Genomic DNA, 27,104 nt, shown 5'->3' with positions numbered 1-27,104 from the left:
TGCTTTTTATTTTTCTTGCTAAGGATCATCGTTAGTTCTCTGAGGTTGTCTTTGGTGCTAACACAACCTGAGACACATGTTGAGTTTTGTTTTGTTTTGTATGGATTTGTTTTTTGTTTTTTGTTTTTGTTTTGAGATGGAGTCTCACTCTGTCACCCACCCAGGCTAGAGTGCAGTGGCCTGATCTCGGCTCACTGCAAGCTCCGCCTCCTGGATTCACGCCATTCTCCTGCCTCAGCCTCCCCAGTAGCGGGAACTACAGGTGCACACTGCCACGCCCCGCTAATTTTTTTGTATTTTTAGTAGAGACAGGGTTTCACCAAGTTAGCCAGGATGGTCTCTATCTCCTGACCTTGTGATCTGCCCGCCTTGGCCTCCCAAAGTGCTGGGATTACAGTCATGAACACATATTGAGTTTTGACATCATCCTAAAGGCTCTTATCATAATAATCATCTTAAGTAAAAAGCTACCCTAGATAAATAACATGAGGACCTGCTGTTGGGCCATCCTCCCTGCACAAACTCAGGATTCAAATCAAGTCCTTCTTCCCTTCCTTTCTTATTAAGCATCTGTTTCCCTTGCCTGTCTAGTTTGCCTTCCTAAGAGAGAAGGGGTAGAATCGTGCCCTGTTTGGGGACGGAACATCTATTTTCAGATACCAATTAAGCGTCAATCAAACCCTTAGTATGAGGTACGAGTGGGGACAGGGTCAGACCTGGGGAAGTGGTATTTCCATTTGCGGTTCTCTCCTCTTTTCCGTCCTTCCCACTGCCCTTGCCCCTCCCTCCAGCCTCTGACTGGTAAAGGCGATCAGATAGAGAGATGACTGTTAAATCGAAATCCCACTCCCCAAGCTCAGCCGCCTTGGGATCATGGCATTTTCTCACCCCTGGGGACACAGGGCTTGTTAGCTGCTTTCAAAATGTCAAAATCTGTTGAGAAGATTTTCCCTGTTTCCAGGTAAATGACAGCATCCCCCCAGCTTCTCTAGAGGCTCTAAATTATGCGAAAGGTGGGGGACAGGCTTGCGGGCCATTTCTTTCCCAATCTTTAGGGGATCCAAGGTCTCCAGGATGACACCAACTGGCCAGCTACTGCTGGCCTTGCTGAAAACCAAAACGGTGTAGCCAGCCCCAGCCAGCCTGGGTCTGAATGAAGGCAAACCAGTAAAATGCTCCACTTCTTGGCGACAACCCAGCACGCTCACCGGGAAGCCTTCTAAGTCAGCCCTGATTCATTATGTCAGGATAAAAATAACAGTAATAATGGCCCAGCGCGGTGGCTCATGCCTGTAATCCCGACACTTTGGGAGGCCAACGAGGGTGGATCACTTGATATCAGGAGTTCAAGACTAGCCTGGCCAACATGGTGAAACCCTGTCTCTACTAAAAATACAAAAATTAGCTGGGCGTGGTGGCGTGTGCCAGTAGTCCCAGCTACTCAGGAGGCTGAGGCAGGAGAGTTGCTTGAACCCAGGAGACAGAGGTTGCAGTGAGCTGAGATCATGCCACTGCACTCCAGCCTGGGCATCGGAGTGAGACCCTATCTCAACAAAATAAAAAATAAAAATAAAATAGTAACAGTGATAACAATATCATGGGGGCAAGTGTGTAGTCATTTTAACCCTTGGACTTATGAGCCCACAGCATTGAGGCCAGGAGTACAGCGCCTAGCTGGTGACCTTGGTCAGATGACTAATTATTAACAGCATCTGTGCTGAGCTTCCCTTTCCTAATAGGGACTAATAGGCTCATCAAGTTGTGGGGAGGATGAAATGAGATAACATATGAGATAATGATGTCAACCATAACAACGGGACCTAATGTATTTATTGAGCAGTATCAGGTACTGTGCTAAGCACTTTAGGTCCATGGTCTCACTGAACCCCCAGCTCAACCCGATGAAATATTGTGATTGTCTCCATTTTACAGATGAGGAAACTGAGAATCACAGAGGGTTTTGTGGTTCAACATAACCAGTAAGTGACGGAGATGAGATTTGAACCCAGGCCGTGGAGCCCTGAGCCCACGCTACAGGGCCTGGCACAGAGTAAATGCTCAACAAATGTTGGGGTCATTACTATTGTTCTTATCTGACTAAATAATATATTGCTAATTTGAGGCAGTTAGGACAAGAAAGCACTGTGCCCATTTTACAGATGAGACCCTTGTGGCCCACAGGTGACCCAAAGCCCAAAGTGACCACCCACTGAGTCATGACAAGGCTGCGTCTCTTCCCCTTTACGACCACATTGTCATCTTTGTCAGTCATTGAAATTAACGGGACAGATATGATTTATGCCTCCTGGGTGCTGAGCTCTGGAAACACAGAGAAAAGAGCAGGAGGGCCTTGAGTGGAAAGATCGGAACTTTGAGAGCCTGGATTCCAAGCCCAGCTCTATTGCTTGTTTTTCATTAGTTTGAGGATAGCCACGTCATCTCTCACAGCCTCTATTTTCTCATCTGAAGAATGGGTTACCATGAGGATTCAATGAGCCTGTGGATGTGCAGTGGCCTAGCCCAGGTCAGGCACCAAATAGACATTTACTGAATGTTACTCAAAATTAAATGAAGGCCAGGTGTGGTGACTCATGCCTGTAATCCCAGCACTTTGGGAGGCTGAGGCGGATCACTCGCGGTCGGGAGTTTGAGACCAGCCTGGCCAACATGGTGAAACCCTGTTTCTACTAAAAATACAAAAAATATTAGCCGGGTATGGTGGCACACACTTGTAATCCCAGCTACTTGGGAGGCTGAGGCAGGAGGATCGCTTGAACCTGGGAGACGGAGGTTGCAGTGAGCTGAGATGGTGCCACTACACTCCAGCCTGGGTGACAGAGCAAGACTCCACCTCAAAAAAAAAAAAAAAAGAAATGAAATTGAGTATGATCACTGCCCTGGAGCAGTTCACAGCCGAGCCATCCCCTCTTCTCATTTAATATGTACCTCAACTTCTGAAAACTTCTACTTTCTTTTTTTTTTTTTTTTTTTTTTGAGACGGAGTCTCGCTCTGTAGCCCAGGCTGGAGTGCAGTGGCCGGATCTCAGCTCACTGCAAGCTCCGCCTCCCGGGTTCACGCCATTCTCCGGCCTCAGCCTCCCGAGTAGCTGGGACTACAGGCGCTGCCACCTCGCCCGGCTATTTTTTGTATTTCTTAGTAGAGACGGGGTTTCACCGTGTTAGCCAGGATGGTCTCGATCTCCTGACCTCGTGATCCGCCCATCTCGGCCTCCCAAAGTGCTGGGATTACAGGCTTGAGCCACCGCGCCCGGCCAACTTCTACTTTCAAGACAAACTACAGATGGGGATACACACAGCAGTCATCATATTGTGATATTTGGGGTTTCGTAGACTCGTGCACAGATGTTACCCACAGAGCTCCCTTGGCTGGCCTTGGTAGAGTCCCTTGGCTCCCTTGAGGCTGACATCTCAAGGTGCTTCTTGGTTACTCCCTTCCCTAAGTCTATCTCGAAGCATTTGAGAAACCTCTTGCATTTTTAGATTAATTACCCTCTGTAGGAGGATGCCCCAAATCCCGAGTTCTAAGCTGCAGTCCAACTCATTTTTGCCCCGACTTCAATCAGGTCCGGTATCCCTTGCCTTGGTCTAGACACCCAAGTTGGATTTTCCCAAAAGCATCTTCAGTGCCCCACTTCCTGGGGTGATCCACCGTTCCCAGGGTGCCCTCAAACCAGCAGACCCCCCACCAAGATGCTTTCTAGGGATATATACTGAACAGAGTCTCTCTCCATCCCAGAAGCGTCTTCCTTCCTTCCACCCCAGGCATCGCCTGCTCAGTGACTCCCAGGTCTTTATAGGTCACTGAGCCAAGAGGCCAGCAACCAAGCTTGCTGTCCTGGGTGGTCAGAGCCAAGGTGGAGCCAGGAAGTGGTACGTGAATTGACTGGTGTTTGGGTTCAGCCCTGCTGGAATTTCCACATATTTTGCTAACTGTTTGTTTTAAGGGTTAGTATATTCAATGCAGGCTGTCCAGACTGTTGTCCGGGTCTGACAACGACACTGTGGTTCTGAATCAGTGACACCACTCTGCATGCTCCTTCACTGCACCACCCCATATTGAAATGCTTTTCCCAAAAAGGGCAAGTTGGGTCAAAGTCATTTTTCTTTCTCTCTGTAAATTGCTATCAGTTGCCAAAACCAACCCCCACCAAACAGGCTCTTACAGGTCAACAGCCCCAGCCTACTTCCATTTCCTGAGGTTCCCAGGATTTTCTAAGATCCAAGGGCCAAAACATAAACGCAAAACTTGTACATTTTCAATATTTGCATTTGGCAAGTTAAGGCTTTCAACAAACAAACACAGTACAATGCAGTATCATAGGGCAGGCCATGAGATAATTACAGGATTGATGTTAAGATTAATTCCTGGTGTATATGTACGTTCTGGTCTGGTAATGGGACCAAGCTGAAAGTTGTCAGTAGCATCTGGCTATACTGTGATATCACTGCAATTTGGAGAAAGCTTAAAAAATTCAGCCTTGATGCCCCTTGGTCCTCCAGAGGTCTCCACTATCACCCTGAATCCTTAACTGGGATGGGTCTGACACCCAAGCACCCCCTTTCTTAATCACCTTCTACAGACTGTTGAATTACAGAAGAGAGAGAAGCAGAGTAAGCAGTGTTGAGTTTCTATGGAGTTATCTTAAGGAATGAATCACTTTAGACATAGTGCTTTGAATACACTATGGGAAATTATATTCCAAAGTACTAAATACGCTTGGTTAAGTTCTATACGTAGCAATGTTTTAATGGCACAGATAAGTGGGTACCTTCTGGATTTGTGAGTCTGTGGGCCTGGACGCTGGTCTGCCCCAGCTCATAACCGGGTTACACTTGCTGCCCGGGAGAGGTGGTGCCTACAGGTGGGTGCGGTGCCACCCAGGGCTGCAGCAAAGGGCACAGTGTGTGGTGTCTGGCCCCTGGTGTGAATGGCCCTCTGCCCAGCTCAGCCCTGGTGTGCTGCCCTCATTTCAGGAGAAGCCAAACAGGGCAGGTTGCTGCAGGCCTCTAATAGAAGAGTTGTCACTGGTGCCGATAGCATTAGAATAAGAAGCGACTTGCTTTGTACAAGTTTAGGCCTTAGCTCTTAGATGAGTTTACTAGGGCTGCTGTAATAAAACACCACCAACTGGGTGGTTTACACAGCAGAATGGATTGTCTCACAGTTCCGGAGGCCGGAAATACAAAATCAAGGTGTTGGCAGTGCTGGTTCCTTCCGAGGGCTGGGAGGGAGAAGCTGACCCAGTCCTCCCTCCTTGGCTTGTAGGTGGCCGTCTTTGTGTTCACATGGCGCTCTCCCTGTGAGCATGTCTGCCGTCAAATTTCTCTTTTCTGTAAGGACACCAGCCCTCCTGGATCAGGACCCACCCTGATGACCTCATCTTTAACTTGATTTCCTCTATAAAGGCCCTAACTCCAAAGAAGGTCACATTCTGAGGCAGTTTAGGACATCAACATATGAATTTGATGGGGTTGGGGTGGGGGGAGGACACGGTTCATCCCATAATACGGGGGTCCCCGAACCCCAGGCCACAGACCAGTACTGGCCTGTTAGGAGCTGGACCGCCCAGCAGGAGGTGAGCGGCGGGCGAGCAAGTGAAGCTTCATCTGTATTTACGGCTGCCCCGCATCAGTCACATTACCGCCTGAGCTCTGCCTCCTGTCAGATCAGTGGCGGCATTAGATTCTCATAGGAGCTCGAACCTGTTGTGAACTGCGCATATGAGGGATCCAGGCTGCATGCGCCTTATGAGAATCTAATGCCTGATGATCTGTCACTGTCTCCCATCACCCCCACGTGGGACCATCTAATTGCAGAAAGCAAGCTCAGTGCTCCCACTGAGTCTACATTATGGTGAGTTGTATAATGATTTCATTGTGTGTTATAATATAATAATAATAGAAATAGTGCACACAATCAAGGTAATGCACTTGAATCATCCTGAAACCATGCCCCCGACCACTGGCCCATGGAAAATTTGTCTTCCACAAAACCAGTCCCTGGTGCCAAAAAGATTGAAGACTGCTGCCATAATAGTTCCTAAGATGCTGTATGTCTTGGAGGTGCCTGCCTGCCTCCCTTGGTGTAGCTGTCAGTCCTGGTTTCACTGTGAGACTTGTGACAGTGACAGCCACTACTGGGGAAGGGCAGGTGCTTGACCTCTGTTTCTAGGTGTTCTGAGTTCTGGTGCTGAGTTTCTGTCTTCTTGCCTAAAAAATCTCCCTCCATCCACCGCCCAGCACACCTGCTTCTTACTGCCTAACATCTGCTAAAAAAGCCCACCATCCAGCCGGGCGCAGTGGCTCACGCCTATAATCCCAGCCCTTTGAGAGGCCAAGGCAGGTGGATCACTTGAGATCAGGAGTTCGAGATCAGCCCAACCAACATGAAGAAACCCCGTCTCTACTAAAAATACAAAAATTAGCCAGGTGTGGTGGAACATGCCTGTAGTCCCAGCTACTCAGGAGGCTGAGGCAGGAGAATCGCTTGAGCCCGGGAGGCGGAGGTTTCAGTGAGCCAAGATCATGCCATTGCACTCCAGCCTGAGTAACAAGAGCAAAACTCCATCTCAAAAAAAAAAAAAAAAAAGCCCACCATCCTTCCACTTACCCAATCCATGTTGACTTTATCCTTTGCCCCGATCCTCTCCTACCCAGAGACTCTCAGTTCCACTTCCAGAGCCCCCAACCTTCAGTTCCCCGCTTCTAGTCCTGCTGCCCCTGTAGCTGTATTCCCACCCTGTGGCCACTCACGGCCTCATTGCAGCATCCTCCTCATGGGTCTCTCTGCCTTGACCCTCTCCCTCCTGCAATCCTTGCAATCATGTCTTCCCTAAAACCCAGCTGAGATAAGATCACTCACTCAGGCAGGCAGTTTCAGGGCTCGTGATTCTCTATGAAATCAAGGCCAACGTCCTTGGCTTAGCTTTTAAGGGACTCTACAGTCTTGAAGCTTTTTAGACCTTGTGTTAGTTTGCTTAGGTTATAATCACAAAGGACCATTGCCTGGGTGGCTTAGACAACAGAAATTTACAGCTCACAGTTCTGGGGGCTGGAAGTCCAAGATCACGGTGCCAGCGTGGTCAGGTTCTGGTGAGGGCTGTCTTGTCAGCTTGTAGACATCTGCCTTCTCTGTGTTCTCATATGGCAGACAGAGAGAAAGAGCGCTCTCTTCCTTTTCATATAAGTCCACCAATCCTATCAGATTAGGGCCCCACCCTTATGACCTTGTCTAACCTTCATTATCTCCTAAAAGTTCTATCTCCCAACAAAATCACATGGGGGTGGGGGATGGGGTTAGGGCTTTGTATTAGTCACGGTTCTCTAGAGGGACAGAATGAATAGGATAGATGTATATATAAAGGGGAGTTTATTAAGGAGTATTGACTCACACAATCACAAGGTGAGGTCCCACAATAGGCCATCTACAAGCTGAGGAGCCAGGAAGCCAGCCTGAGTCCCAAAGCTAAAAGAACTTGGAGTCCGATGTTCAAGGGCAGGAAGCATCCAGCACAGGAGAAAGATGTAGGCTCAGAGGCTAAGCCAGTCTGGTCTTTTTACATTCTTCTGGTGCTTTTATTCTTCTGGCTACACTGGCAGCTACTTAGATTGTACCTACCCAGATTGAGGGTGGGTCTGCCTTTCCCAGCCCACTGACTCAAATGTTAGTGTCCTTTGACAACACCCTCACGGACACACCCAGGGACAATACTTTGCATTCTTCAATCAAGTTGACAATATTAACTATCACAGGCTTCAAATAAATTTGGAGGAAGGACAGAATGCAGTCTCATGCAGATCTCATATGTTTATTGAACATGTACTGTGTGCTGGGCACTATTCCAGGGATAGAACAAACTGAACAGTGGGTAGGCAGAAAACAAGTATTATATAAATGCCTAAATAGGTATATGTAAATCTATATCTACAAGATATATAAATGTAGATATGCACATACATGTCCAGGTACATATATGCTCATGATGACCACAGGTAGTGTTAAGTGCTAGGGGGAAAACAAAGCATGGTAAGGGTGATTGGGGGCAGAGAATGTCAAGGAGGTGACACTGCTTTAAAGAATGATCACAGCCGGCACAGTGGCTCACACATGCAGTCCTAGCACTTTGGGAGGCTGAGGTGGGCAGATCACCTGAGGTCAGGAGTTCAAGACCAGCCTGGCCAACATGGTGAAACCTCATCTCTACTTAAAAAAAAAAAAAAAAAAAAAATTAACCAGGCCTGGTGGCACATGCCTGTAATCCCAGTTACTCCAGAGGCTGAGGCAGGAGAATCACTTAACCTAGGAGATGGAGGTTGCAGTGAACCAAAATCACACCAATGCACTTCAGCCTGGGTGACAGAGTGAGACTCCATCTCAAAAAAAAAAAAAAAAAAAAAAAAGGCTCAGGAAAGTTTTCTAACATGCCGGCATTTGAGCAAACTCAGTGGTCGGGGTCAGCCACTGGAATTCAACCCTTTAGATCAGGAGTCTACAAACCTCTTCTCTAAAGGTCAAGATAAATATTTTTGGCTTTGTGGGCCACATGGCATTGGACTCCATCAAAACTACTAGCCAGCTCTGACATTGTTGTGTCAAAGCTGCCACACGCTATATGGACACAAATGAGCCCCAATGAAACTTTATTTATGGACACTAACATTTGAACATCATATAACTTTTGTGTGTCAGAAAATATTCTCCTTTTGATTTTTGCATTCAATAATCCAAAAATGGAAAAAATCCTTCTTAGCTCAGGAGCTGTACAAAAACAGACAGTGGGCCACGCCGTCTGCGCATCTCTGCTTTAGAAGAAGCAGCTGTAAGATGCTTTTCCCAGTTGTGGAATGAGAGTCATTCAACGGCTGCTGAGTCCTAGAATACTTGTCCCCAAAATACAGTAGGTGCTCAATATGCACTTGTTGAAAGGGAGAAAGAAGGGAGGAAAAGAGAGAGGGGGAAAAGGAATCAGCTTCAGCAGACCTTGGAAGTGGCGTTCTCAGCTCCAGAGCCCAGGCTGACATGACGGCACCTCCCTGCCTCCTTTTGAGCCTGGCTGCAGGACCATTTCCTTTCATTCCTTCAGGACCTCTGCAAGCTTCCTAGGCAAAGAGGTGTTGACAAGGCTATGAAAATGTCCATGAGCTCATGGCCTCCTTTGCACACTTAGGGGCAGGTGTCCCGGGGTCCACAAAGAGCGAGCCATGTCTCCTCCCACTTAAAAGCTTCCATTGTCCCCACCGCAGACATAAAGCCAGAAAAGGATGTATGTAGCCACAGTCCAAAGCCCACATGTGCCCTGTGCCCACCGTAATAACTCGCAAGTGCTGCTAATCTGCATTTTGACCAGGAGAACTTTGGTGCCCACTCAGAAAAGTTATTTGCATCCTGCATGCAGGGCCCCTGACTGCTATATTAATCTCCCCGTTTCTCCCTTCCTGAGTCATCTAATATTGCTGCTGGCTAATTAAAACATCAAAGCGCCAAGTACAACAGCCCTGCCAGAAGCCTCCTAATGCCTGGTTTCAAGTGTGCAATCCAGTGAAACCCAGGGTGGAGGGGGGCACGGCTCACACTCGGGCAGCCAACTACTTGACTCTTAACGACCACCCCTCACACATCTGGGACCTCCACAGATGGCCTCTTTTATTAGTCCTGTTATCTCGTTCCTCCCACTCCCTGGCGATGAAGACTGTCGGCTGCTGCCCACAGGCTCGCACCCTGCTCCTCCTCCTCATGCCTGGCCCCCCACCCTCTGAGTCCTGGGCCCAGACCCGATGTCATCACCACATCTGAAACCGGGTGTGTAGGGAGATGGCTGGGGTTTCTTCCTCTGCGCAAGGTAGGATTTTTTTTTCCTCAATGATACAGGTTGTCGGCATGATCAGAGGAATGTGTTTACTACAAGGCCCTGCCCAGATGTGACTTTCATCACCTCCAAAACTCCTCCTGGAAGAGACAGGAGGGGAGACAGGATCCTAAAGAAGTGTTTAGGGTGCCTGGTCAGGCCTTTGAACAAAGCGGGGTTGTTTGTATCCAGATTCCTAAGGAAACATGGGCACAATAACTGAGACAGAAACTATCAATGAGAAACAAAGGGAAGAACTCATCCAAACCTTTATCATGCTCCGAGTGTGGTAGTGTGGTAATAATACTTGCAGAAGTAATAATAATAATAATACAAGTAATAATAATATAGGTAATAATATAAGTAATAATAGTAATACAAGTAATAATACAAGTAGTAATAATACAAGTAATACAAGTAATAATGCTTGCAGAATCATTGCAGTACTACTGGTAATACTAATACTTCTAATACTATAAGTTGGGCTAGTGGTCACATAATAATAACATTTATAATAATAAATAATGACTAACATTTAGGGGGTGACTGATCATCCAAGTAAGAGATGACTTGGTCAGGGCGCTGGCCAGTGGAAGGGGAGAGGAGTGAATGGATTCTAGAGCTAGTTAAAAAGCTAAGATGGGTGATCACCAGTGATGAGTTGGGTGTGGGAGATAGAGAAGAAGCTGATGACTAAGATAGCTCCCACGTGTGGCGTGTCCAGCACGGATGGTTGGTAGCGCCCAGCACTGAGGAGGACCAGATCTGGCCAGGGTGGGAAGACGAGGAAGATTATGAATCCTATCACCTTCCGTGGGTTCCCTGTGCTGCCACAGCCTGCACCCTTCCGGAGCGATCTTTAACAGTGGGACACTCTTCCCCAACCTCCTGTTCCCCAGGCTCCAACATGGCGCCATGAACGCTTCAACACAGAACTGTTATTCCACTGGCTGCGAAGGTGGCCATGATAGTTCTCTTAACTTAGGACCTTTGCATGATCTGTTCTCTCTGCTTTAAGACCTTGCTTCCTCTTCTTTGTCTGTCTAGGATGTACTCATCTTTTGGTCTTAATCTAGAGGTTAGATGTCTCTTCTATGCGCTTCCACCTCCCCTGTGCTGCCAAGGTCCCATGTAATGGCATCCATTGTGCTAAATCGATTGCCATGGCTCATTCAGTTTTCATCACCTCCTACAGGACTGTGACTCCGTGGGAGCTCACATCCATCTAGTTTGTCCTATGGTCTTGGTCTTTGCTGCCTCACCTGGCACATAGGAACTACTCAATAAACATGTGTTAAATGAATGAATTATTCCTAATGGCCAAGAGGCAGGATAGTCAAGCTGTTAAGGACATGGTTTGATAGCCAGACTGCCTGGATTGGACTCCTTTCTTCAGCTTATTAGCTCTGTGATCTTGGGCAACTTAACCTCTCTGTGCCTCAGTTTCCTAATCTGTAAAATGGAGATAATAAGGTTGTTGCTTGGCACATAATAAGTGCTCATTTAATGTTAGTTATCAGTATTAGTCCTTCGCAGTTCTTTGTGACTTCTATCCTGGACTTAGCACCTTTAATCATAATTCACAGCTACCCTCACCAGCCTGAGCTCCTCCAAGTCAGTGAGACGGGTGCTGTGCCTCCTTTCTGATTTTATCTCCTTACACTTGCCCTCATGCATACGCTGCAGCCACACTCAACCTCCTTGCTGGTCCTTTGAACTTAACAAGCTCATTCCCACATCAGTGCCTTTGCACTTGCCCTTCTCCCCTCCGGTTAGTTACAGTCACCTCCCCATTTTCTATTCTTATCATCACCTGGAATTATACTGATCCTGTTAGTTTACTTACTGTTTATCTCCACCTCCACCACATAACACTTCAGAGAGCAAGGTCCCTGTCTGTCTTCTTCACTGCTGAATCCCCAGTGCCTATTTATTGAGCATGTATTATAATAGGTACTCAATAAATACTAGTTGAATGTATGAATACCCTGCCTTAAGGTCACTGTGCACTGATGTACTCTTTGCATGAGTGTCACTTAACATTGGCTCATCTTCTCCCGGACCTTGCTTGGCTTTCGCATCAGGGTGCGCCTGCTGCCCCTCCCTTAGAGTTACTAAGTGACCAATGCTTGCCTGATGCATGTGTGTGCCTGTGCCCAGGCAGGTAGACAATAACCCAGGAGCATCCAAGACAGATGTGATCCTAGGCCAGGCGCGATGGCTCACACCTGTAATCCCAACACTTTGGGAGGCTGCGGCAGGAGGATTACTTGAGTCTAGGAGTTCAAGACCAGCCTGGGCAACATAGTAAGACCCCTGTGTCTACAAAAAATACAAAAAAATAGCTGGGCATGGTGGCATGCACCTGTAGTCCCAGCTACTTGGGAGGGTGAGGTGGGAGGATCGCTTGAGCCTAGGAAGTCAAGTCTACAGTGAGCTATGATTGCACCACTGTACTCCAGCCTGTGTGACAGAGTGAGACCCTGTCTCAAAAAAAAAAAAAAAAAAAAAAAAAAGACAGATGTAATCCTTATCAGTGAGGTCTAAAATGAATGGGCCAACACTGGTCAGCCTGAGACTTATCCCCACTCACCTGCTGGTCAAATTGTTTGCAGAGTGAAGACAAATGGGGGACTAAAGTTCCCCATAAACAGGCTCTTCCATGGCTTCTTTCCATGTAGGTGTTCAAGACAGAGGGGACGGTAAGTGCAAAGGCCCAGAGGCAGGAATGAGCCTGGAAGTTTTAAAAGTCAGAAACCAGAAATTTGGGGGCAATATTCTTTGCCTCAAATTTTTTCAATTTATTTTATTTTATTTTATTTCATTATTATTTTTCTGAGATGGAGTCTCATTCTGTCTCCCAGGCTGGAGTGCAGTGGTGTGATCTTGGCTCACTGCAACCTCTGCCTCCTGGATTCAAGCGATTCTCCTGCCTCGCCTCAGCCTCCCAAGTAGCTAAGATTACAGGCATGCGCTACCACGCCCGGCTAATTTTTGTATTTTTTAATAGAGACGAGGTTTCACCAAGTTGGCCAGGCTGATCTCAAATTTCTGATCTCAAGTGATCCGCCCGCCTCAGGCTCCCAAAGTGCCAGGATTACAGGTGTGAGCCACTGTGCCTGGCCCAAAATTTTTCAGTTTAAATCTTTGTTTTCTCAGTCCTTGCCAGAAATGGTGAGTTTGGACTGTCACAGAAAGGCCTAGAAATCCAAGTAAATCGACCCAGCTTTAGGTTTGATTCCTCGGTGCTAGGGGCTATTATCATTCAAAGAGGCTGATGGTGTCCTTTCAGTCATGTGTTCATTCAACAAATGTTCACCGAGTCCTTACTCAGTGTGTCAGACCCTATTGAACCAGAGAGACCACCTTTGAGTTCCTGATGCCTCTCCCCAGAGCAGAACCCAAGAGGCTCTTCCATGGTGTTTCTTTCCACGTAAGTGGGGAAATCAGGTTCCCAGGAACCTTGTACATGTCAACCAGGGAGGGCTGGATCTTACTCTGGATATAGACAGTTGGTGACTCAAGGCAGATCCCAGGAAGAACAATGGCTCTCCCAGCCTCCGTGGAGACAATGTTACAGTCCACTCAAGGCCCTGCCTCATCTTCCACCTTCATTCTCTGCTTCAGCCCCCTGCCTCAGGAAAACAGTCCCCCACAAAGAATGGCAGCCCCTCCAAGTGTCCACGCTTCCTCAAAGTCAAGAACTGGGAGACTGACGTGGTTCTCACTGACACCCTCCACCTTAACAGCACATTGGTGAGTACCCCAGCAGGGTATAGACAAGGGGGTGCAGCTGCATCACTGTCCACATTTGGAGTCGGATAAGTCTTTGTTGTGGGGGCTGTCCTCTGTTGTAGGGTGTTGAGCACCACCCCTGACCCTTACCCCCTAGATGTTAGTACATCCCCTTCCAGGTTGTGACAACTAAAAATGTCTCTGACAGCAGAAGCACCGCCCTCTTGGACAAACACTGCCATTTTAAGTTCCAGCTCCCTTTCTTTTTTTTTTTTTTTTTTTTTGAGACGGAGTCTCGCTGTGTCACCCAGGCTGGAGTGCAGTGGCCCGATCTCGGCTCACTGCAAGCTCCGCCTCCCGGGTTTACGCCATTCTCCTGCCTCAGCCTCCGAGTAGCTGGGACTACAGGCGCCCGCCACCATGCCCAGCTAGTTTTTTGTATTTTTAGTAGAGACGGGGTTTCACCATGTTAGCCAGGATGGTCTCGATCTCCTGACTTCGTGATCCACCCGCCTCGGCCTCCCAAAGTACTGGGATTACAGGCTTGAGCCACCGCGCCTGGCCCCAGCTCCCTTTCTAACCTCATGCATTTCAAGGAAATCACCTCCCTTCTAACAACTAGCAGCCAGAAAGGCAGACAGTAAAACACAGATAAGACAGCTCAGACACAGAGGGAGGGGGAAAAGTCTCTTGGGTAACCACCAAACTTCACACTCATATAATAGGCTCCAGTAAAACAGTGGGCCTTAATAGCATATTCCTTTCCCTTTAGATGCACTAAGATAGGGAAGCTAAAAGCAGACTTGGGGGATATGCCTGCAGCTGCAGGAAAATGTATGGGAACAGACACAAAAATTCTCCCTCCCAGATAAGCAAGACAAAGAGACACAGAAACATTTCAAGCTTGTGATAAACTCTATCACCCTAAACCCTTAAATACTCTTAGTCTGTAGAAAAGAGTGCTCCTCATTAAGACAAACACCTAATATATACAGGGCTTAAAACCTAGATGATGGGTTGTTAAGTGCCCACCATGGCACATGTATACCTATGTAACAAACCTGCACATGTATCCTGGAACTTAAAGAAATAAAAAAGAGTGCTCCTAACCTAACTCAGCCAGAAGCCCCTCTCAGGTTTATTCTTTAAAATAAACCTGTCTCTGATTGTTAAGCCACTTTTCATGTTTCTTTCTTCCTTCTTCAACACTTGCAGTCTCCAAGACATTACCTAACATCCCCTGGGTAAGAAATTCACCCCTGTTTGAGAACCACTGGTGAATTCTCACTCTCTTACGTAAATGCTTTTTATTCGTGAACCCGGTATGCAAAAGAATCTAAGAAGAGTTGCTGTTTGTGAATACCCTCTCTGTCTCTCATAGTCTGACCACTGGTGGAGTATTGAACAAACCCTTCCTTGATTTCACAGTGTGTCCTCAATATTTTTATTTCATATTTTTAATAGTCAACAAACCGCTATATTGTTTTAAATTTTTGTTGAACCTGGGCCTCTTGGAGGAATGGTATCTGCAAGCTATTACAATGTAACAAATTGCCCTGAAACTTATTGGGTGAAAACAACTATTAAAACTATGTATAATTTTTCAAAAGTCTACGGATTGGCTGGGTGGTTTAGTGATCTGGTCCAGACTCTGTTGATTTTGGTGAGGCTTTCTCGTACATCTGTAGGTACGTCTGAGGGGTCAACTAAGGTCAGGGTGGTCTAGGATGGTCCTGGCTGAGATAACTCAGCCCTGTTCCATGTGGTCTCTCCTCTTCCAGCAAGCTGGCTTGGGCTTGTTCACATGTAGTTGCAGGATTCTAAGAGGATGAGCAGAAACATGCAAGAACTCTTGAGGCCTAGACTCAGAATTGTCACAGGGTCATTTCTGCCACATCCTAAGGGTCAAACCAGCCCAGAGTCAAGAGGTTAAGGGATAGGCTCCACTTCTTCATGGAGAATTGCTGTAAAGCCACATCACAAAGGATGTGAATACAGGGAGGGGAAAAATTAGGGCCCTATTTTGCAATCAATCTATCATAGATGCATTCAAATGAGTTACTGTAGCCACTGTATTAGTTCCTCTTTGATCATCATGCAAAATCTAAAAATATTTCAGATTTTAGTACCAGTGATTCTGATTCCTAGTCAAAAAGCTTCTGTTTCCAAGATGAGTAGAGCAAATACTTTAGGAACCTGAAAATGCTACTTAGTGTTCCTTAACATGGCTATGACCATATCCAGCAAGAATTTGAAGCTGGTACTTGAGAAATTGCCTCTGGGAATTAAGGGCCAGGTAAATTCAATCATGAATATGAGATCCAAGCCCACAGCCTAACACCTGCCACTCTTGGGTAAAACCAAGCAATAGCCCAAATCTCTTGATCTTCCAGGAAACGGGATGCACTGAGTACATCTGCATGGGCTCCATCATGCTTCCTTCTCAGCATATACGGAGGCCTGAAGATGTCCGCACAAAAGAACAGCTCTTCCCTCTCGCCAAAGAGTTTATTGATCAATACTATTCATCAATTAAAAGGCAAGTGTATGTCAATTCTGGGGAGCCCAAGGTAAGTTATCGAATGCTGGAGACAAAGATGTCAGCCCCAACTTTGCAAACCAAGGCCAAAGCACAAGGCCAAAGCACAAGGCCTCTGCCATACACAGAGGCTTAAAACTGGCTACCCACAGGTCACATCTGTTCCCCAGAAGTGCTTTTGTTTCACCTGCAAAGGGCTGCTTATAATTTGAAAAATTTCAAGCAATTCCATGCCTAGATACATACCCTAGAGAAATTCTCACACCTGTTCACAAGAAACCATCAGTAAGAATGTTCACTGAAACATTGTTTGTAGCAGGAAAAAATTAACATTAAAGATCCAACAAGATACCAGGCACAGTGGCTCACGCCTGTAATCCCAGCGCTTTGGGAGACCAAGGCGGCAGATCGCTTGAGCCCAAGAATTCAAGACCAGCCTGGCCAACATGGTGAAACCTTACCTCTACTAAAAATCCAAAAATTAGCAGGGCATGGTGGTGCACAGTTATAATCCTAGCTACTTGGGAGGCTGAGGCATGAGAATCGCTTGAACCCAGGAGATAGAGGTTGCAATGAGTCAAAATCACACCACTGCACTCCAGCCTGGGTGAATAGAGTGAAACTCCATCTCAAAAAAAAAAAAAAAAAAAGGAAAAGAAAAGAAAAAGAAACCACATAAATGCCATCAACAGGAGAATGGGTAAGTTGTGGTATATTCCAGTGATGGAATACTATACAACCATGAAAATCAAAGGGATTAGTGCTCTGCATGTTAATGGAACTGCAGTTCATAGCTAACTTTGAGCAAAAGAAAGGATAAATTATAAAAGGATACATCCAGTATAGCACCATTTATATGAATTTTTTTATTGATGTATTTTTTTGAGACAGAGTCTTGCTCTGTCACCCAGGCTGGAGTGCAATGGCATGATCTTGGCTCACTGCAACCTCTGCCCCCCAGACTCAAGCAGTTCTCTGCCTCAGCATCCTGAGTAGCTGGGATTACAGGCGTGCGCCCCCACACCCAGCTAATTTTTGTATTTTTTGTAGAGACAGAGTTTTGCCACGTTGGCCAGGCTGGTCTCAAATTCCTAGCCTCAAGTGATCCACCCTCCTCGGCCTCCCAAAGTGCTGGGATTATGTAAGCCACCAAACCCAGCCTATATGAATGCTTTAAACATGCAGAATGACATTGTACATGGTTGAAGGATAGATACACATGTGGCAAAGATATAAACAAGTGTGTGAGAATGATAAATGCCAGGTTCAACATAGCAGTCACTTCCGGGGAGAGAATTGTCTACCTTGGGGAAGCCTTCCCCAAGAAACTATTACATTATTTTTTAGGCTTGGGACATGGGGGTTTATTATATTATCCTATATACCTTTCTGTAAACCAAAAATTTTTCGTAGAAATTTTTTTTAACTTTCTAAAATTGAATTCATTGCCAATATTTAAAAATTAGAAGAGTTCCCTTTAAAAGTCAGATTTCCAGTTTCTCTGGAAAGATTTGGCAGTCATGGGCCCCCGCTCCTGTCAGGTGACAAGTGGCAGGAGTGGAGTCATGGCTGCCTGCTTTGGAAAAGGCCTGGCTCACCTGTTTGCCACAGTCCCCACCCAGCTGGTTGAGTTGTATGTACAATGTTCAGCCTTTGTGGGCATTTGAGTTTGCAGTGTCTGCTTTATCTTGCATCCAGAAATCAAACTGTTGCATCCAGAAGTCAACTTGGAATTTTTTGTAGCTTCCAGCCTCTTGGAATAGCTCTCCCCTTCCACCAACTTCTAATTCAGAAGACGGGGTGATGTTCCCATGTCCCTTCCTCTTCATTCAGATTTGGCTCCAAAGCCCACATGGAAAGGCTGGAAGAAGTGAACAAAGAGATCGAAACCACTAGCACCTACCAGCTCAAGGATACAGAGCTCATCTACGGGGCCAAGCATGCCTGGCGGAATGCCTCACGCTGTGTGGGCAGGATCCAGTGGTCCAAGCTGCAGGTAGGTGGTGAAGTCAGATACCTTGAAGAGCCCATAAATGAAGGAAGAGGGGAATGGGAGTGGATGGAGCTTTAAAAAGGATAAGGTTCTATCAAGTGTACCTGGTGGCCATGGTGACCTATCAGATGGTGGTCATGGGGTCCCACATTCTAAGATCACAGCCAGCTCTAGATGATAATCATGTCTTATTTAGCCAACACAGTGCTTTTGCAAAAATGAACTTGCATATCTCTTGGAAGGGAGGGCTTATACTTTTCAGTTGACCACAGACCTCACCATTCCCTTTTGTCTTGCACCTACTCAGCTTATTTATCTGCCTACTCCCTGAAGGCATTTGTTTCTGTGTCCCTTGGTTATGATTTTATTTTAGGAAATAGTTTAAAGTTGGAAGTAGATTTGTTATCAAGATCAGGGAGATTTTGTTTGATTTTTGTTCTGTTGTTTTTTTTTAATCCCTAATCCCTAGTAACCTAACAGAAAATGTAACCAACACATTTAAACTCCCCTTCATTTACTAATCCTTTCCCATGTTCACTTACATGCCATGCCTACTTTCAGGGGATTTTTTTTTTTTTCCTGCTCAAATTGGCCTTGGTTATTAGGATAGAAAAGAGAAAATATAAAATGCAGCCTGGGACTCAGTAATGAGGTACCCACTTCACCAATGGAGCAGCAGCTGGAGTGGGATCTGGGTTCTCCTAAAATGGGAAGATTACGCTGGGGAACTAGGGAGGGAAAGAAGAGGCAATCAGTTCCACCCTGCGCCTCTTCCAGGTATTCGATGCTCGCGACTGCACCACAGCCCACGGGATGTTCAACTACATCTGCAACCACGTCAAGTATGCCACCAACAAAGGGAACCTCAGGTGAGCTGACCAGCTGGGCATTGGGGAGCAGGGGGTCAAAAGTCCCCACAGCATTGTACTTTGACTCTGGAGTCAGCTCACCTGCCAGGGAAATACTCGTCATCTCAGGGAGACAGGCCAAGCAGGGAGAGGTGTCCTGGCATTTTTTTTTTTTTTTTTTTTTTTGAGACAGTCTTGCTCTGTCGCCCAGGCTGGAGTACAGTGGTGTGATCTCGGGTCACTGCAACTGCTGCCTCCCAGATTCAAGCGATTCTCCTGCCTCAGCCTACTGCGTAGCTGGGACTACAAGCACCCGCCACCACACCTGGCTAATTTTTTTATTTTTAGTAGAGACAGGCTTTCATGATGTTGACCATGCTGGTCTCAAACTCCTGACCTCAAGTGATCCACCCGCCTCGGCCTCCCAAAATGCCAGGATTACAGGCATGAGCCACTGCGCCTGGCCCCAGCATCTTTATTCCATACCCCATCCCATGTTCTTTCTTTTCTGGGGCAAGTGGACTCCTGTGTGGTTGGCAAAAGTACAGCAGCAAACATCATGTTCAACCCACAGTTCAGCATCCTTCGTGGAGACGACAGGAACAAATAGTTGAGATTCCCAGAAATCGGAAAATCCTATTGCTGGTGGTGACCTGCTTTTACTGTGTTTTGCTCTGTCGCCTGGAGACAAACCAAACCAAATCTTCCTTGGTTTAAAAGGCAATTTTCTCTTGCCAATGTGATGGGAATTGCCCCTTCAGGTTCCACCCAGCCAAGCCACGCCTTGGACTCCTCTTCAACAATACAAAGAACAAAGCCACAGGGAGCAGGCCAAGGCAGGCAGACATCCACGTGGCTGGTGGCGGCCACGCTGGCAAGTCTCAGCTGGGAGAGGGACAGGTGGAAGGGAACAGCTGGGGCCCCACAGACAGCCGGCTACACTTGTTGACTCTGCTGGCTCACTGCTGCCATAGCATCTGTTCCCAGCCACTGAGCACCAGTCCCATCTTGGAGCCACACAGGATCACTGCAGGGATATTCCCACAAGCCTCCGGGCTTCACTGAGTTCATCCAAAAGTGGCTTCTCTGCATGAAGCATGAGTTTTCTTGGATGTGTCTCTTCTCTTCCTTAAGAAGGAAATGGGGTTTGCCAATGTTCTGAGTTCACCAGTAAGAAAAGGGCCTGTAATCTAAGCCTGGACCCACATGAGGAATTGGTATTTAGGTCTCTTTCCCAAGACAACTCTTTTCCTGGAGACCTCACCCCTTAAAGAATATTAAAGAACCCTCCCGTGTATCTGGACCTGGTTAGGCCAGGTCCTCAAGGAGTTTATGGGTTCTTGGGCTTTCTGGTGTATTTCCTTTTTTTTTTTTTTTTTTTTTTTTTTTTTTTTTTTGAGACAGAGTCTTGCTCTGTCACCCAGGTTGGTGGAGTACAGTGGCACGATCTTGGCTCACTGCAACCTCCACCTCCCAGGTTCAAACAGCTTTCCTGCCTCAACCTCCCGAGTATCTGGGATTACAGGTACGCACCACCATGCCCAGCTAAATTTTGTATTTTTAGTAGAGACAGCGTTTCACCATGTTGGCCAGGCTGGTTTCAAACTCCTGACCTCAGCTGATTTACCTGCCTCGGCCTCCCAAAGAGCTGGGATCACAGGTGTGAGCCACCACGCCTAGTCTCTTCTGGTAGTTTTCACATGGGGCTGTGAGCAGGCTCTGAGCATCGTCACCCCAAACCCAGCAGTGCACCTCCACTTTTTTCACTGCTGTATTAGGGGGTCTTTGTGAGATCTATTAAAGAAAACATTCAGCAGATTCTTTTTCTTTTTATAATTTTTAACCCTCATGTCTGAAAACGATGAGAACTATGTAAGAATGTATACCATGCAGCCGGGCGCTGTGGCTCACGCCTGAAATCCCAGCGAGATGGGAGGCCAACGTGAATGGATCACTTGAGCTCGAGTTCGAGACCAGCCTGGGCAATGTGGTAAAACCCCATCTCTACAGAAAATGCAAAAAATTAGTAGGACGTGCTGGAGTGTGCCTGTAGTCTCAGCTACTTGTGAGACTGAGGTGGGAGGATTGCTTGAACCCAGGAGGTGGAGGTTGCAGTGAGCAGAGGTGGAGGTTGCACTCCAGCCTGGGTGACAGAGTGAGACTGTCTCAAAAAAAAAAAAATGTATATCATGTTATAGGAATAATCTATGCATAAGAGGGGAAGGATAGCAGAGAGAAGAGAGGGAGAGATGCAGGTTTACACTGTGCTCAGGGATGCAGGAGAGTAGAGGCATAGATATGTGTTCTGGTTCCTCCGTTGGTCTCAGTTTCTGCACATAGAGTAGGCATCACACCCCACTCACTGTGTGTGATTCCGGTGTTTCTAAACACACTTTAAAAATATCCGCATTACACAAACACCCTTTATCGGATGTTCAACCAGAGAAACAGCAATGTGTTTTAGTGCTGGAGGGAAAACTGTTTGACTCACTCTGTGTTCATCTCCAAGATGGCGCCTCTGTTAAGAGATCTTTAAGAGCATCTTTGACTCCATGTGATTTTGGCCTTCAGCCTGGATTCTAGACTCACCTTCAGCTGTGATGCATCACCCCTGCAGAATTACATGCTACATTGTCTTGTGTAGAGAGTAAGACCGAAAAACCATGCTCAGAAAGAAGGCCCTGTGAAACTAGATGAGACAGGGGTTGCTGTATGGAGGAAGCGGATTTGAATCAGGTCTTGAACTTGGACGTAAAATGGAAAAGGGGGGTTCCAGCCAAGGGGATCAGCAGGGACACAGTTCTGGACAGAAATGTTTATGTGAGAAGATCTAGAAGCAACGAGTTGGACCCAAGATGCCATCTTTGTGTTGACACAAGAAGCCAGGACCGTGTTTCCATAGCCTGGGATGGGGGACCAATGAGTCCAGCTGGCAAGAGCTCCTGCCGTAATATGACATTGAACTACATTGTGAGAAAGTTATTTTCCTTTTTTTTTTCTTTTTTTTTTTTTCCAATCCTGATGATGATGTCGAGGAGAAAGGCTCAGTTTGGTGCTAAGATATTGTTAACACCTAATACTTGTTGATCTCCCTTTTAACAGAGAGACCAGGGCACCAGATAGGACCTTCAGCAGACAACAGCTTTCCACAATTAATAAAAGAATACAGCCTTCACTGTTGCCTGTTTAGGCAGGCAAAGCCAATGGCTGGTGACCTGCAGTTTTCTTTTAAATAAATAAATGTGAATGCAAATGCAAGCTGATTGCTTTTTAATCAGAAGTCTATAAACTTTGGTTTGGTAAGGGGGGTGGGCAAAGTGGATGAGAATTAATGATGACTGGGAGAAGACTGGAATCCGGATTCTGCAGCGCATTACTATTATTTTTTTTTCTTTTTTTTTTTTTTTTTTTTTGAGATGGAGTCTTGCTCTGTTGCCAGGCTGGAGTGCAGTGGTGCGATCCCGGCTCATTGCAACCTCCACCTTCCGGGTTCAAGCGATTCTCCTGCCTCAGCCTCCCGAGTAGCTGGGACTACAGACATGCACCACCACGCCCAGCTAATTTTTGTATTTTTAGTAGAGACAGAGTTTCACCATGTATGCCAAGGTGGTCTCCATCTCTTGTCCTCGTGATCCGCCTGCCTTGGCCTCCCAAAGTGCTGGGATTATAGGCATGAGCCACCATGCCTGGCCTGTAGTGCATTCTTTTCTTATTTTTATTTTATTTTTATTTTTTGAGATGGAGTCTCACTCTGTCGCCCAGGCTGGAGTGCAGTGGTGTGATTTCGGCTTACTGAAACCTCTGCCTCCAAGGTTCAAGCGATTCTCCTACCTCAGCCTCCCAAGTAGCTGGGATTACAGGCGTGCACCAACACACCCAGCTAATTTTTTGTATTTTTAGTAGAGACAGGGTTTCACTATGTTGGCCAGGCTAGTCTCGAACACCTGACCTCATGATCCACCCGCGTCGGCCTCCCCAAGTGCTGGGATTATAGGGGTGAGCCACTGCCCCCGGCACATAGTGCATTCTTAAGGGGAAACAAGGTCTGATGTTGCCATGGAAATAACTGGCTGCAAAATAACTCTTTGGAAGACTGGCTCAAGTTAATATTATTTAAAAGTCTCCAGCTAGAAAGAGATTCGTTCCTTCAGCATGGTGGCATGGGGCCTCCCACCCCCTCCACCGTTTTCCTCACACCATAGTTCCGGTGGAGGAACAGAGCATGGCCCCTCCCTTCCGACCGCCGCTCCTTTGGCGCTGAGGACCTTGGCACGGAGGTAATCCACCCCGAGCGTCAAGCGGCTGTGGCCCTGGGTGGCACCATGTTTAGTATATTCTCACAGCGCAAGTCCCGCCCTGATGCCGGGTGTTCCCCTCTCTCCACCACAGGTCTGCCATCACCATATTCCCCCAGAGGACAGACGGCAAGCACGACTTCCGAGTCTGGAACTCCCAGCTCATCCGCTACGCTGGCTACAAGCAGCCCGACGGCTCCACCCTGGGGGACCCGGCCAACGTGCAGTTCACAGAGGTGCGAGCGTTTCCGCCCCCTACCCTGCCCCAACATAGGCTCTTACGTCCCCAGACTTTTATCCACAGACTTTTTCGGGCTTAATACTGTCATCACAGGGACAGCCGCCGATGGGGTCGTTTACTCTTCTCCAAACCTACTTCTCCATCAGGCTGTTCCCCATTCTAATTATTTTACAGCTGGACATTTGGTCACTTTCATGCCATTACCTCACTCAGCCCTCCTGATGGGAACTGTTCTCCCATTTCACAGATGGGTAGACCGAGTCTCACTAAGGCCAAGTGAGTTATTCAAGACTGCTAAATGGGCCGGGCGCGGTGGCTCACGCCTGTAATCCCAGCACTTTGGGAGGCTGAGGCGGGCGGATCGCCTGAGGTCGAAAGTTCGAGACCAGCTTGGCCAGCATGGTGAAACCCCGTCTCTACTAAAATACAAAAATTAGCCGGGCGTGGTGGCACATGCCTCTGTAATCCCAGCTACTCGGGAAGCTGAGACAGGAGAATCGCTTGAACCTGGGAGGCAGAGGTTGCGGTGAGCAGAGATCGTGCCATTGCACTCCAACCTGGGCAACAGAGTGAGACACCATCTCAAAAAAAAAAAAAAAAAAAAGACTGCTAAATGAGTAGAGAAGAAAAGCTAGAACTACAGTCCAAACCTCCTGCCTCTCACCAGGAAAGGAAGAGCCGAGAAATGGAAGCCATATCTGGCATCCACCTTTTCTGAGTTATGAGATATGTCAGTTTCATATCATTCATTCATTCATTTGTTGATACGACAATTTGAGCCACCCAAGCCTTTGAGTAGGCTTGACTTTGCCTGTCACCAGTATCACTACAGTTACTAGTAGCCCAAGTCAATTCATAAAAGCCACCAGGAAAGTGACTACCACCATCTCCCTGCCCAGGGTTCCTTCCAGGTGGTAGTGTGGGCAGGTAGCACAGGTAAGACATGGTAGCTTATACGGACCATGTCCACACGACAGCACAATCACATCCCGGGTCTAGAATGATCTCAGGCACACAGGCCTGCTACCACCTTTCCTTTATCACCCAACTCATACCCTGCTGAATTTCACTGTTGTCCTTTGCTCAAGCCCCTCCCCGGTGGCATCTCCTTGAAAATGTAGCTGGCAAAGCTAAGGGCTGCTCCACTCCTTCCTGGCTGCCAACTTGCCTGTGGCTTTTCTTATGAAAATGTTATTCTCATGAGGAGGGGACTGTAACCAGGGCAACCAGGAGCTGCACCTGTGCCATTTTAGAGGCAGCCAGGCTCAGACTCCCTGCTCCACTTGGCTGAGCACTAACTGTGTACTTGGCTGACCTTGTCTTCGTGGTCACCAGAACATAAACGCCCCAAACTCTTCCTCTTGCTCCATCTCTGGAAACCTTGCTGAGCAGGATGTGTACCATGATTTGGTGCTTCCTCTTTTTACTAAGCACAAAGAATCATTCCAAACCTAACCATGTAATTTTACATTTTGAAACCCTCTAACCCTGCCCTAATAGGGACACCTGTGGCTGTTGGTCACTTGAAATGTGGCCAGTCCCAGTTGAGATGTGTCATAAGACAAAATATACACTGGATCTCAAAGTCTGGGTCCAAAAAAGAGAGGGAAATAACTCATTGATCTTTTTTTTTCTTTTTTTTTTTTTTTTTTTTTTTGAGACGGAGTCTTGCCCTGTTGCCAGGCTGGAGTGCAGCGGTGCAATCTCAGCTCACTGCAACTCTGGGTTCAAGCAATTCTCCTGCCTCCACCTCCTGAGTAGCTGGGAGTACAGATGTGCACCACCATGCCCAACTAATTTTTTGTATTTTAGTAGAGACAGGGTTTCACCATGTTGGCCAGGATGGTCTCAATCTCCTGACCTCATGATCTGCCCACCTCAGCCTCCCAAAGTGCTGGGATTACAGGCATGAGCCACCACGCTCGGCCCATTGATCATTTTTGATGTTTAAATAGTAATAATATGGATACATTAGGGTAATATATTTATTAACAAATGAATAGATTCACTGGATTAATAAGTATATTTTTAATTTTAATGTTAAATATATTTAAATACACTCAATAATTTATTATTAATAAATTAATGTTGATATTTAATGTATTATTTGATATATTTATTGGATGAATAAGTGTGTTACATATTTAGTTTTAATGTCAAATATATAATTAGAATATGTGATAGTAATATTTTAATATACTATTAATAAATTAATATTAAATCAAGGACATTGTTGAACTTTTAGATGAGTATATTATTAAAATTATTTTCTCCCATGATTTGAAGAAGCCTAGCAAAAAAAGATAAAATCAAAATTATTTTCACCTGTTTTTTTTTTCTAATGTGGCTACTAGAAAGTTTTCATTACTTACGTGGCTTGCATTATATTTTTATTGGACAGCTGCTGTAACATGTGCATTTTATACTGTAATTCTAATACATCTGCCTTCATCAAATTCAGCAGATTTTCTTTGTATCTTACAACACCTAATACAAACACAGAGCTGGCAACCTGCAGATGCACTTGTTAGTCGGATTCAGCCCTTGCCCTCTAGGAATTCCAGTGGGCAGGGAAGACCCGGAAAACAATGCTCAGTGCCAGAGGAAGGAGTTGCCCTCTGTCCTGTGGGCCCATGAGAAATCATGCTAGTTACTAGGTTAGTGCAAAAGTAATTGTGGTTTTTGCTATTGAAAGTAATGGCAAAACCCACAATTACTTTTGCACCAACCTAATACATGATGATGTCAGGGAGAACTTTATAAAGCAGGTGACGTGATCCAAGAGCCTCCAGAGGAAATGTCTCCTGGGGGCTTGCAGTTGGATCTCTATCCACCCCACCCCCACTTCCCACATAAGGCTCATGTTTGTAGGGTGTGGGGTACAGTGGCGTTACCTGGCCGGGTCTGCTTGCAGATTTGCATACAGCAGGGCTGGAAACCCCCGAGAGGCCGCTTTGATGTCCTGCCGCTCCTGCTTCAGGCCAACGGCAATGACCCTGAGCTCTTCCAGATTCCTCCAGAGCTGGTGTTGGAAGTTCCCATCAGGCACCCCAAGTAAGAGGGACCGGCAAGGGGTGGGAGAGGGTGAGTGGGTTTGCCCAGTGCCCCTCTTTGCGCAGCCCCATCCCCCCTGGCTTTCTTTCTAGTCCAGACAGAAGCTAAAAGGGGAAAGGAGGGCTTGGTTCCTGTCCTCACTGCGGGCTTGGGCAGAGTGAGTTCCCTCAAGGAGCAAAAAGACCTCTTTGACCGGCCTGGAGACCACCACCTTTTCTGAACCATCTCACTCCTAAGCCATTAACAAGGACCTGCCCTTCTTCCAGCCCTAAGCATTGAAAGAGCAGAAGCACCATACTGTCTTGTTGTGAGCATGCTTTTTCTTTTCCTGTTCCTTTTTCTTTTCTTTTCTTTTTTTTTTTTTTGAGACAGGGTCTGCCACTGTTGCCCAGGCTGGAGTGCAGTGGCACCAACATGACTCATTGCAGCCTCGACCTGCTGGGCTCAAGTGATCCACCCGCCTCAGCCCCTGCAAGTAGCTAGAATTACAGCCACACACCGCCATGCTTGGCTAATTTTTGTATTTTTTGTAG

At 46.7% G+C, this 27,104-nt stretch overlaps 1 protein-coding gene across 3 annotated transcripts in view; it reads left to right on the top strand.

The window, feature by feature from the left end:
* The window catches only part of NOS1 (nitric oxide synthase 1), a 227,447-nt gene that overhangs the window by 136,268 nt on the left and 64,075 nt on the right, over positions 1–27,104 (top strand). For all 3 annotated transcript variants that reach the window (XM_077955339.1, XM_028829952.2, XM_077955338.1), the window contains exons 4-9: positions 13,494–13,622; positions 15,995–16,140; positions 17,974–18,136; positions 18,911–19,002; positions 23,371–23,512; positions 26,432–26,571. In XM_077955339.1, coding sequence (XP_077811465.1) covers positions 13,494–13,622; positions 15,995–16,140; positions 17,974–18,136; positions 18,911–19,002; positions 23,371–23,512; positions 26,432–26,571 — 812 coding nt within the window. The remainder of the gene's footprint in view (positions 1–13,493; positions 13,623–15,994; positions 16,141–17,973; positions 18,137–18,910; positions 19,003–23,370; positions 23,513–26,431; positions 26,572–27,104) is intronic.

This window comes from Macaca mulatta, chromosome 11 (assembly GCF_049350105.2).
Source record: "Macaca mulatta isolate MMU2019108-1 chromosome 11, T2T-MMU8v2.0, whole genome shotgun sequence".
In the NCBI taxonomy this organism is placed as follows: domain Eukaryota; kingdom Metazoa; phylum Chordata; class Mammalia; order Primates; family Cercopithecidae; genus Macaca; species Macaca mulatta.
Note: the sequence above shows the minus strand (reverse complement) of the source record. Positions and strands in the feature narration are given on the sequence as shown.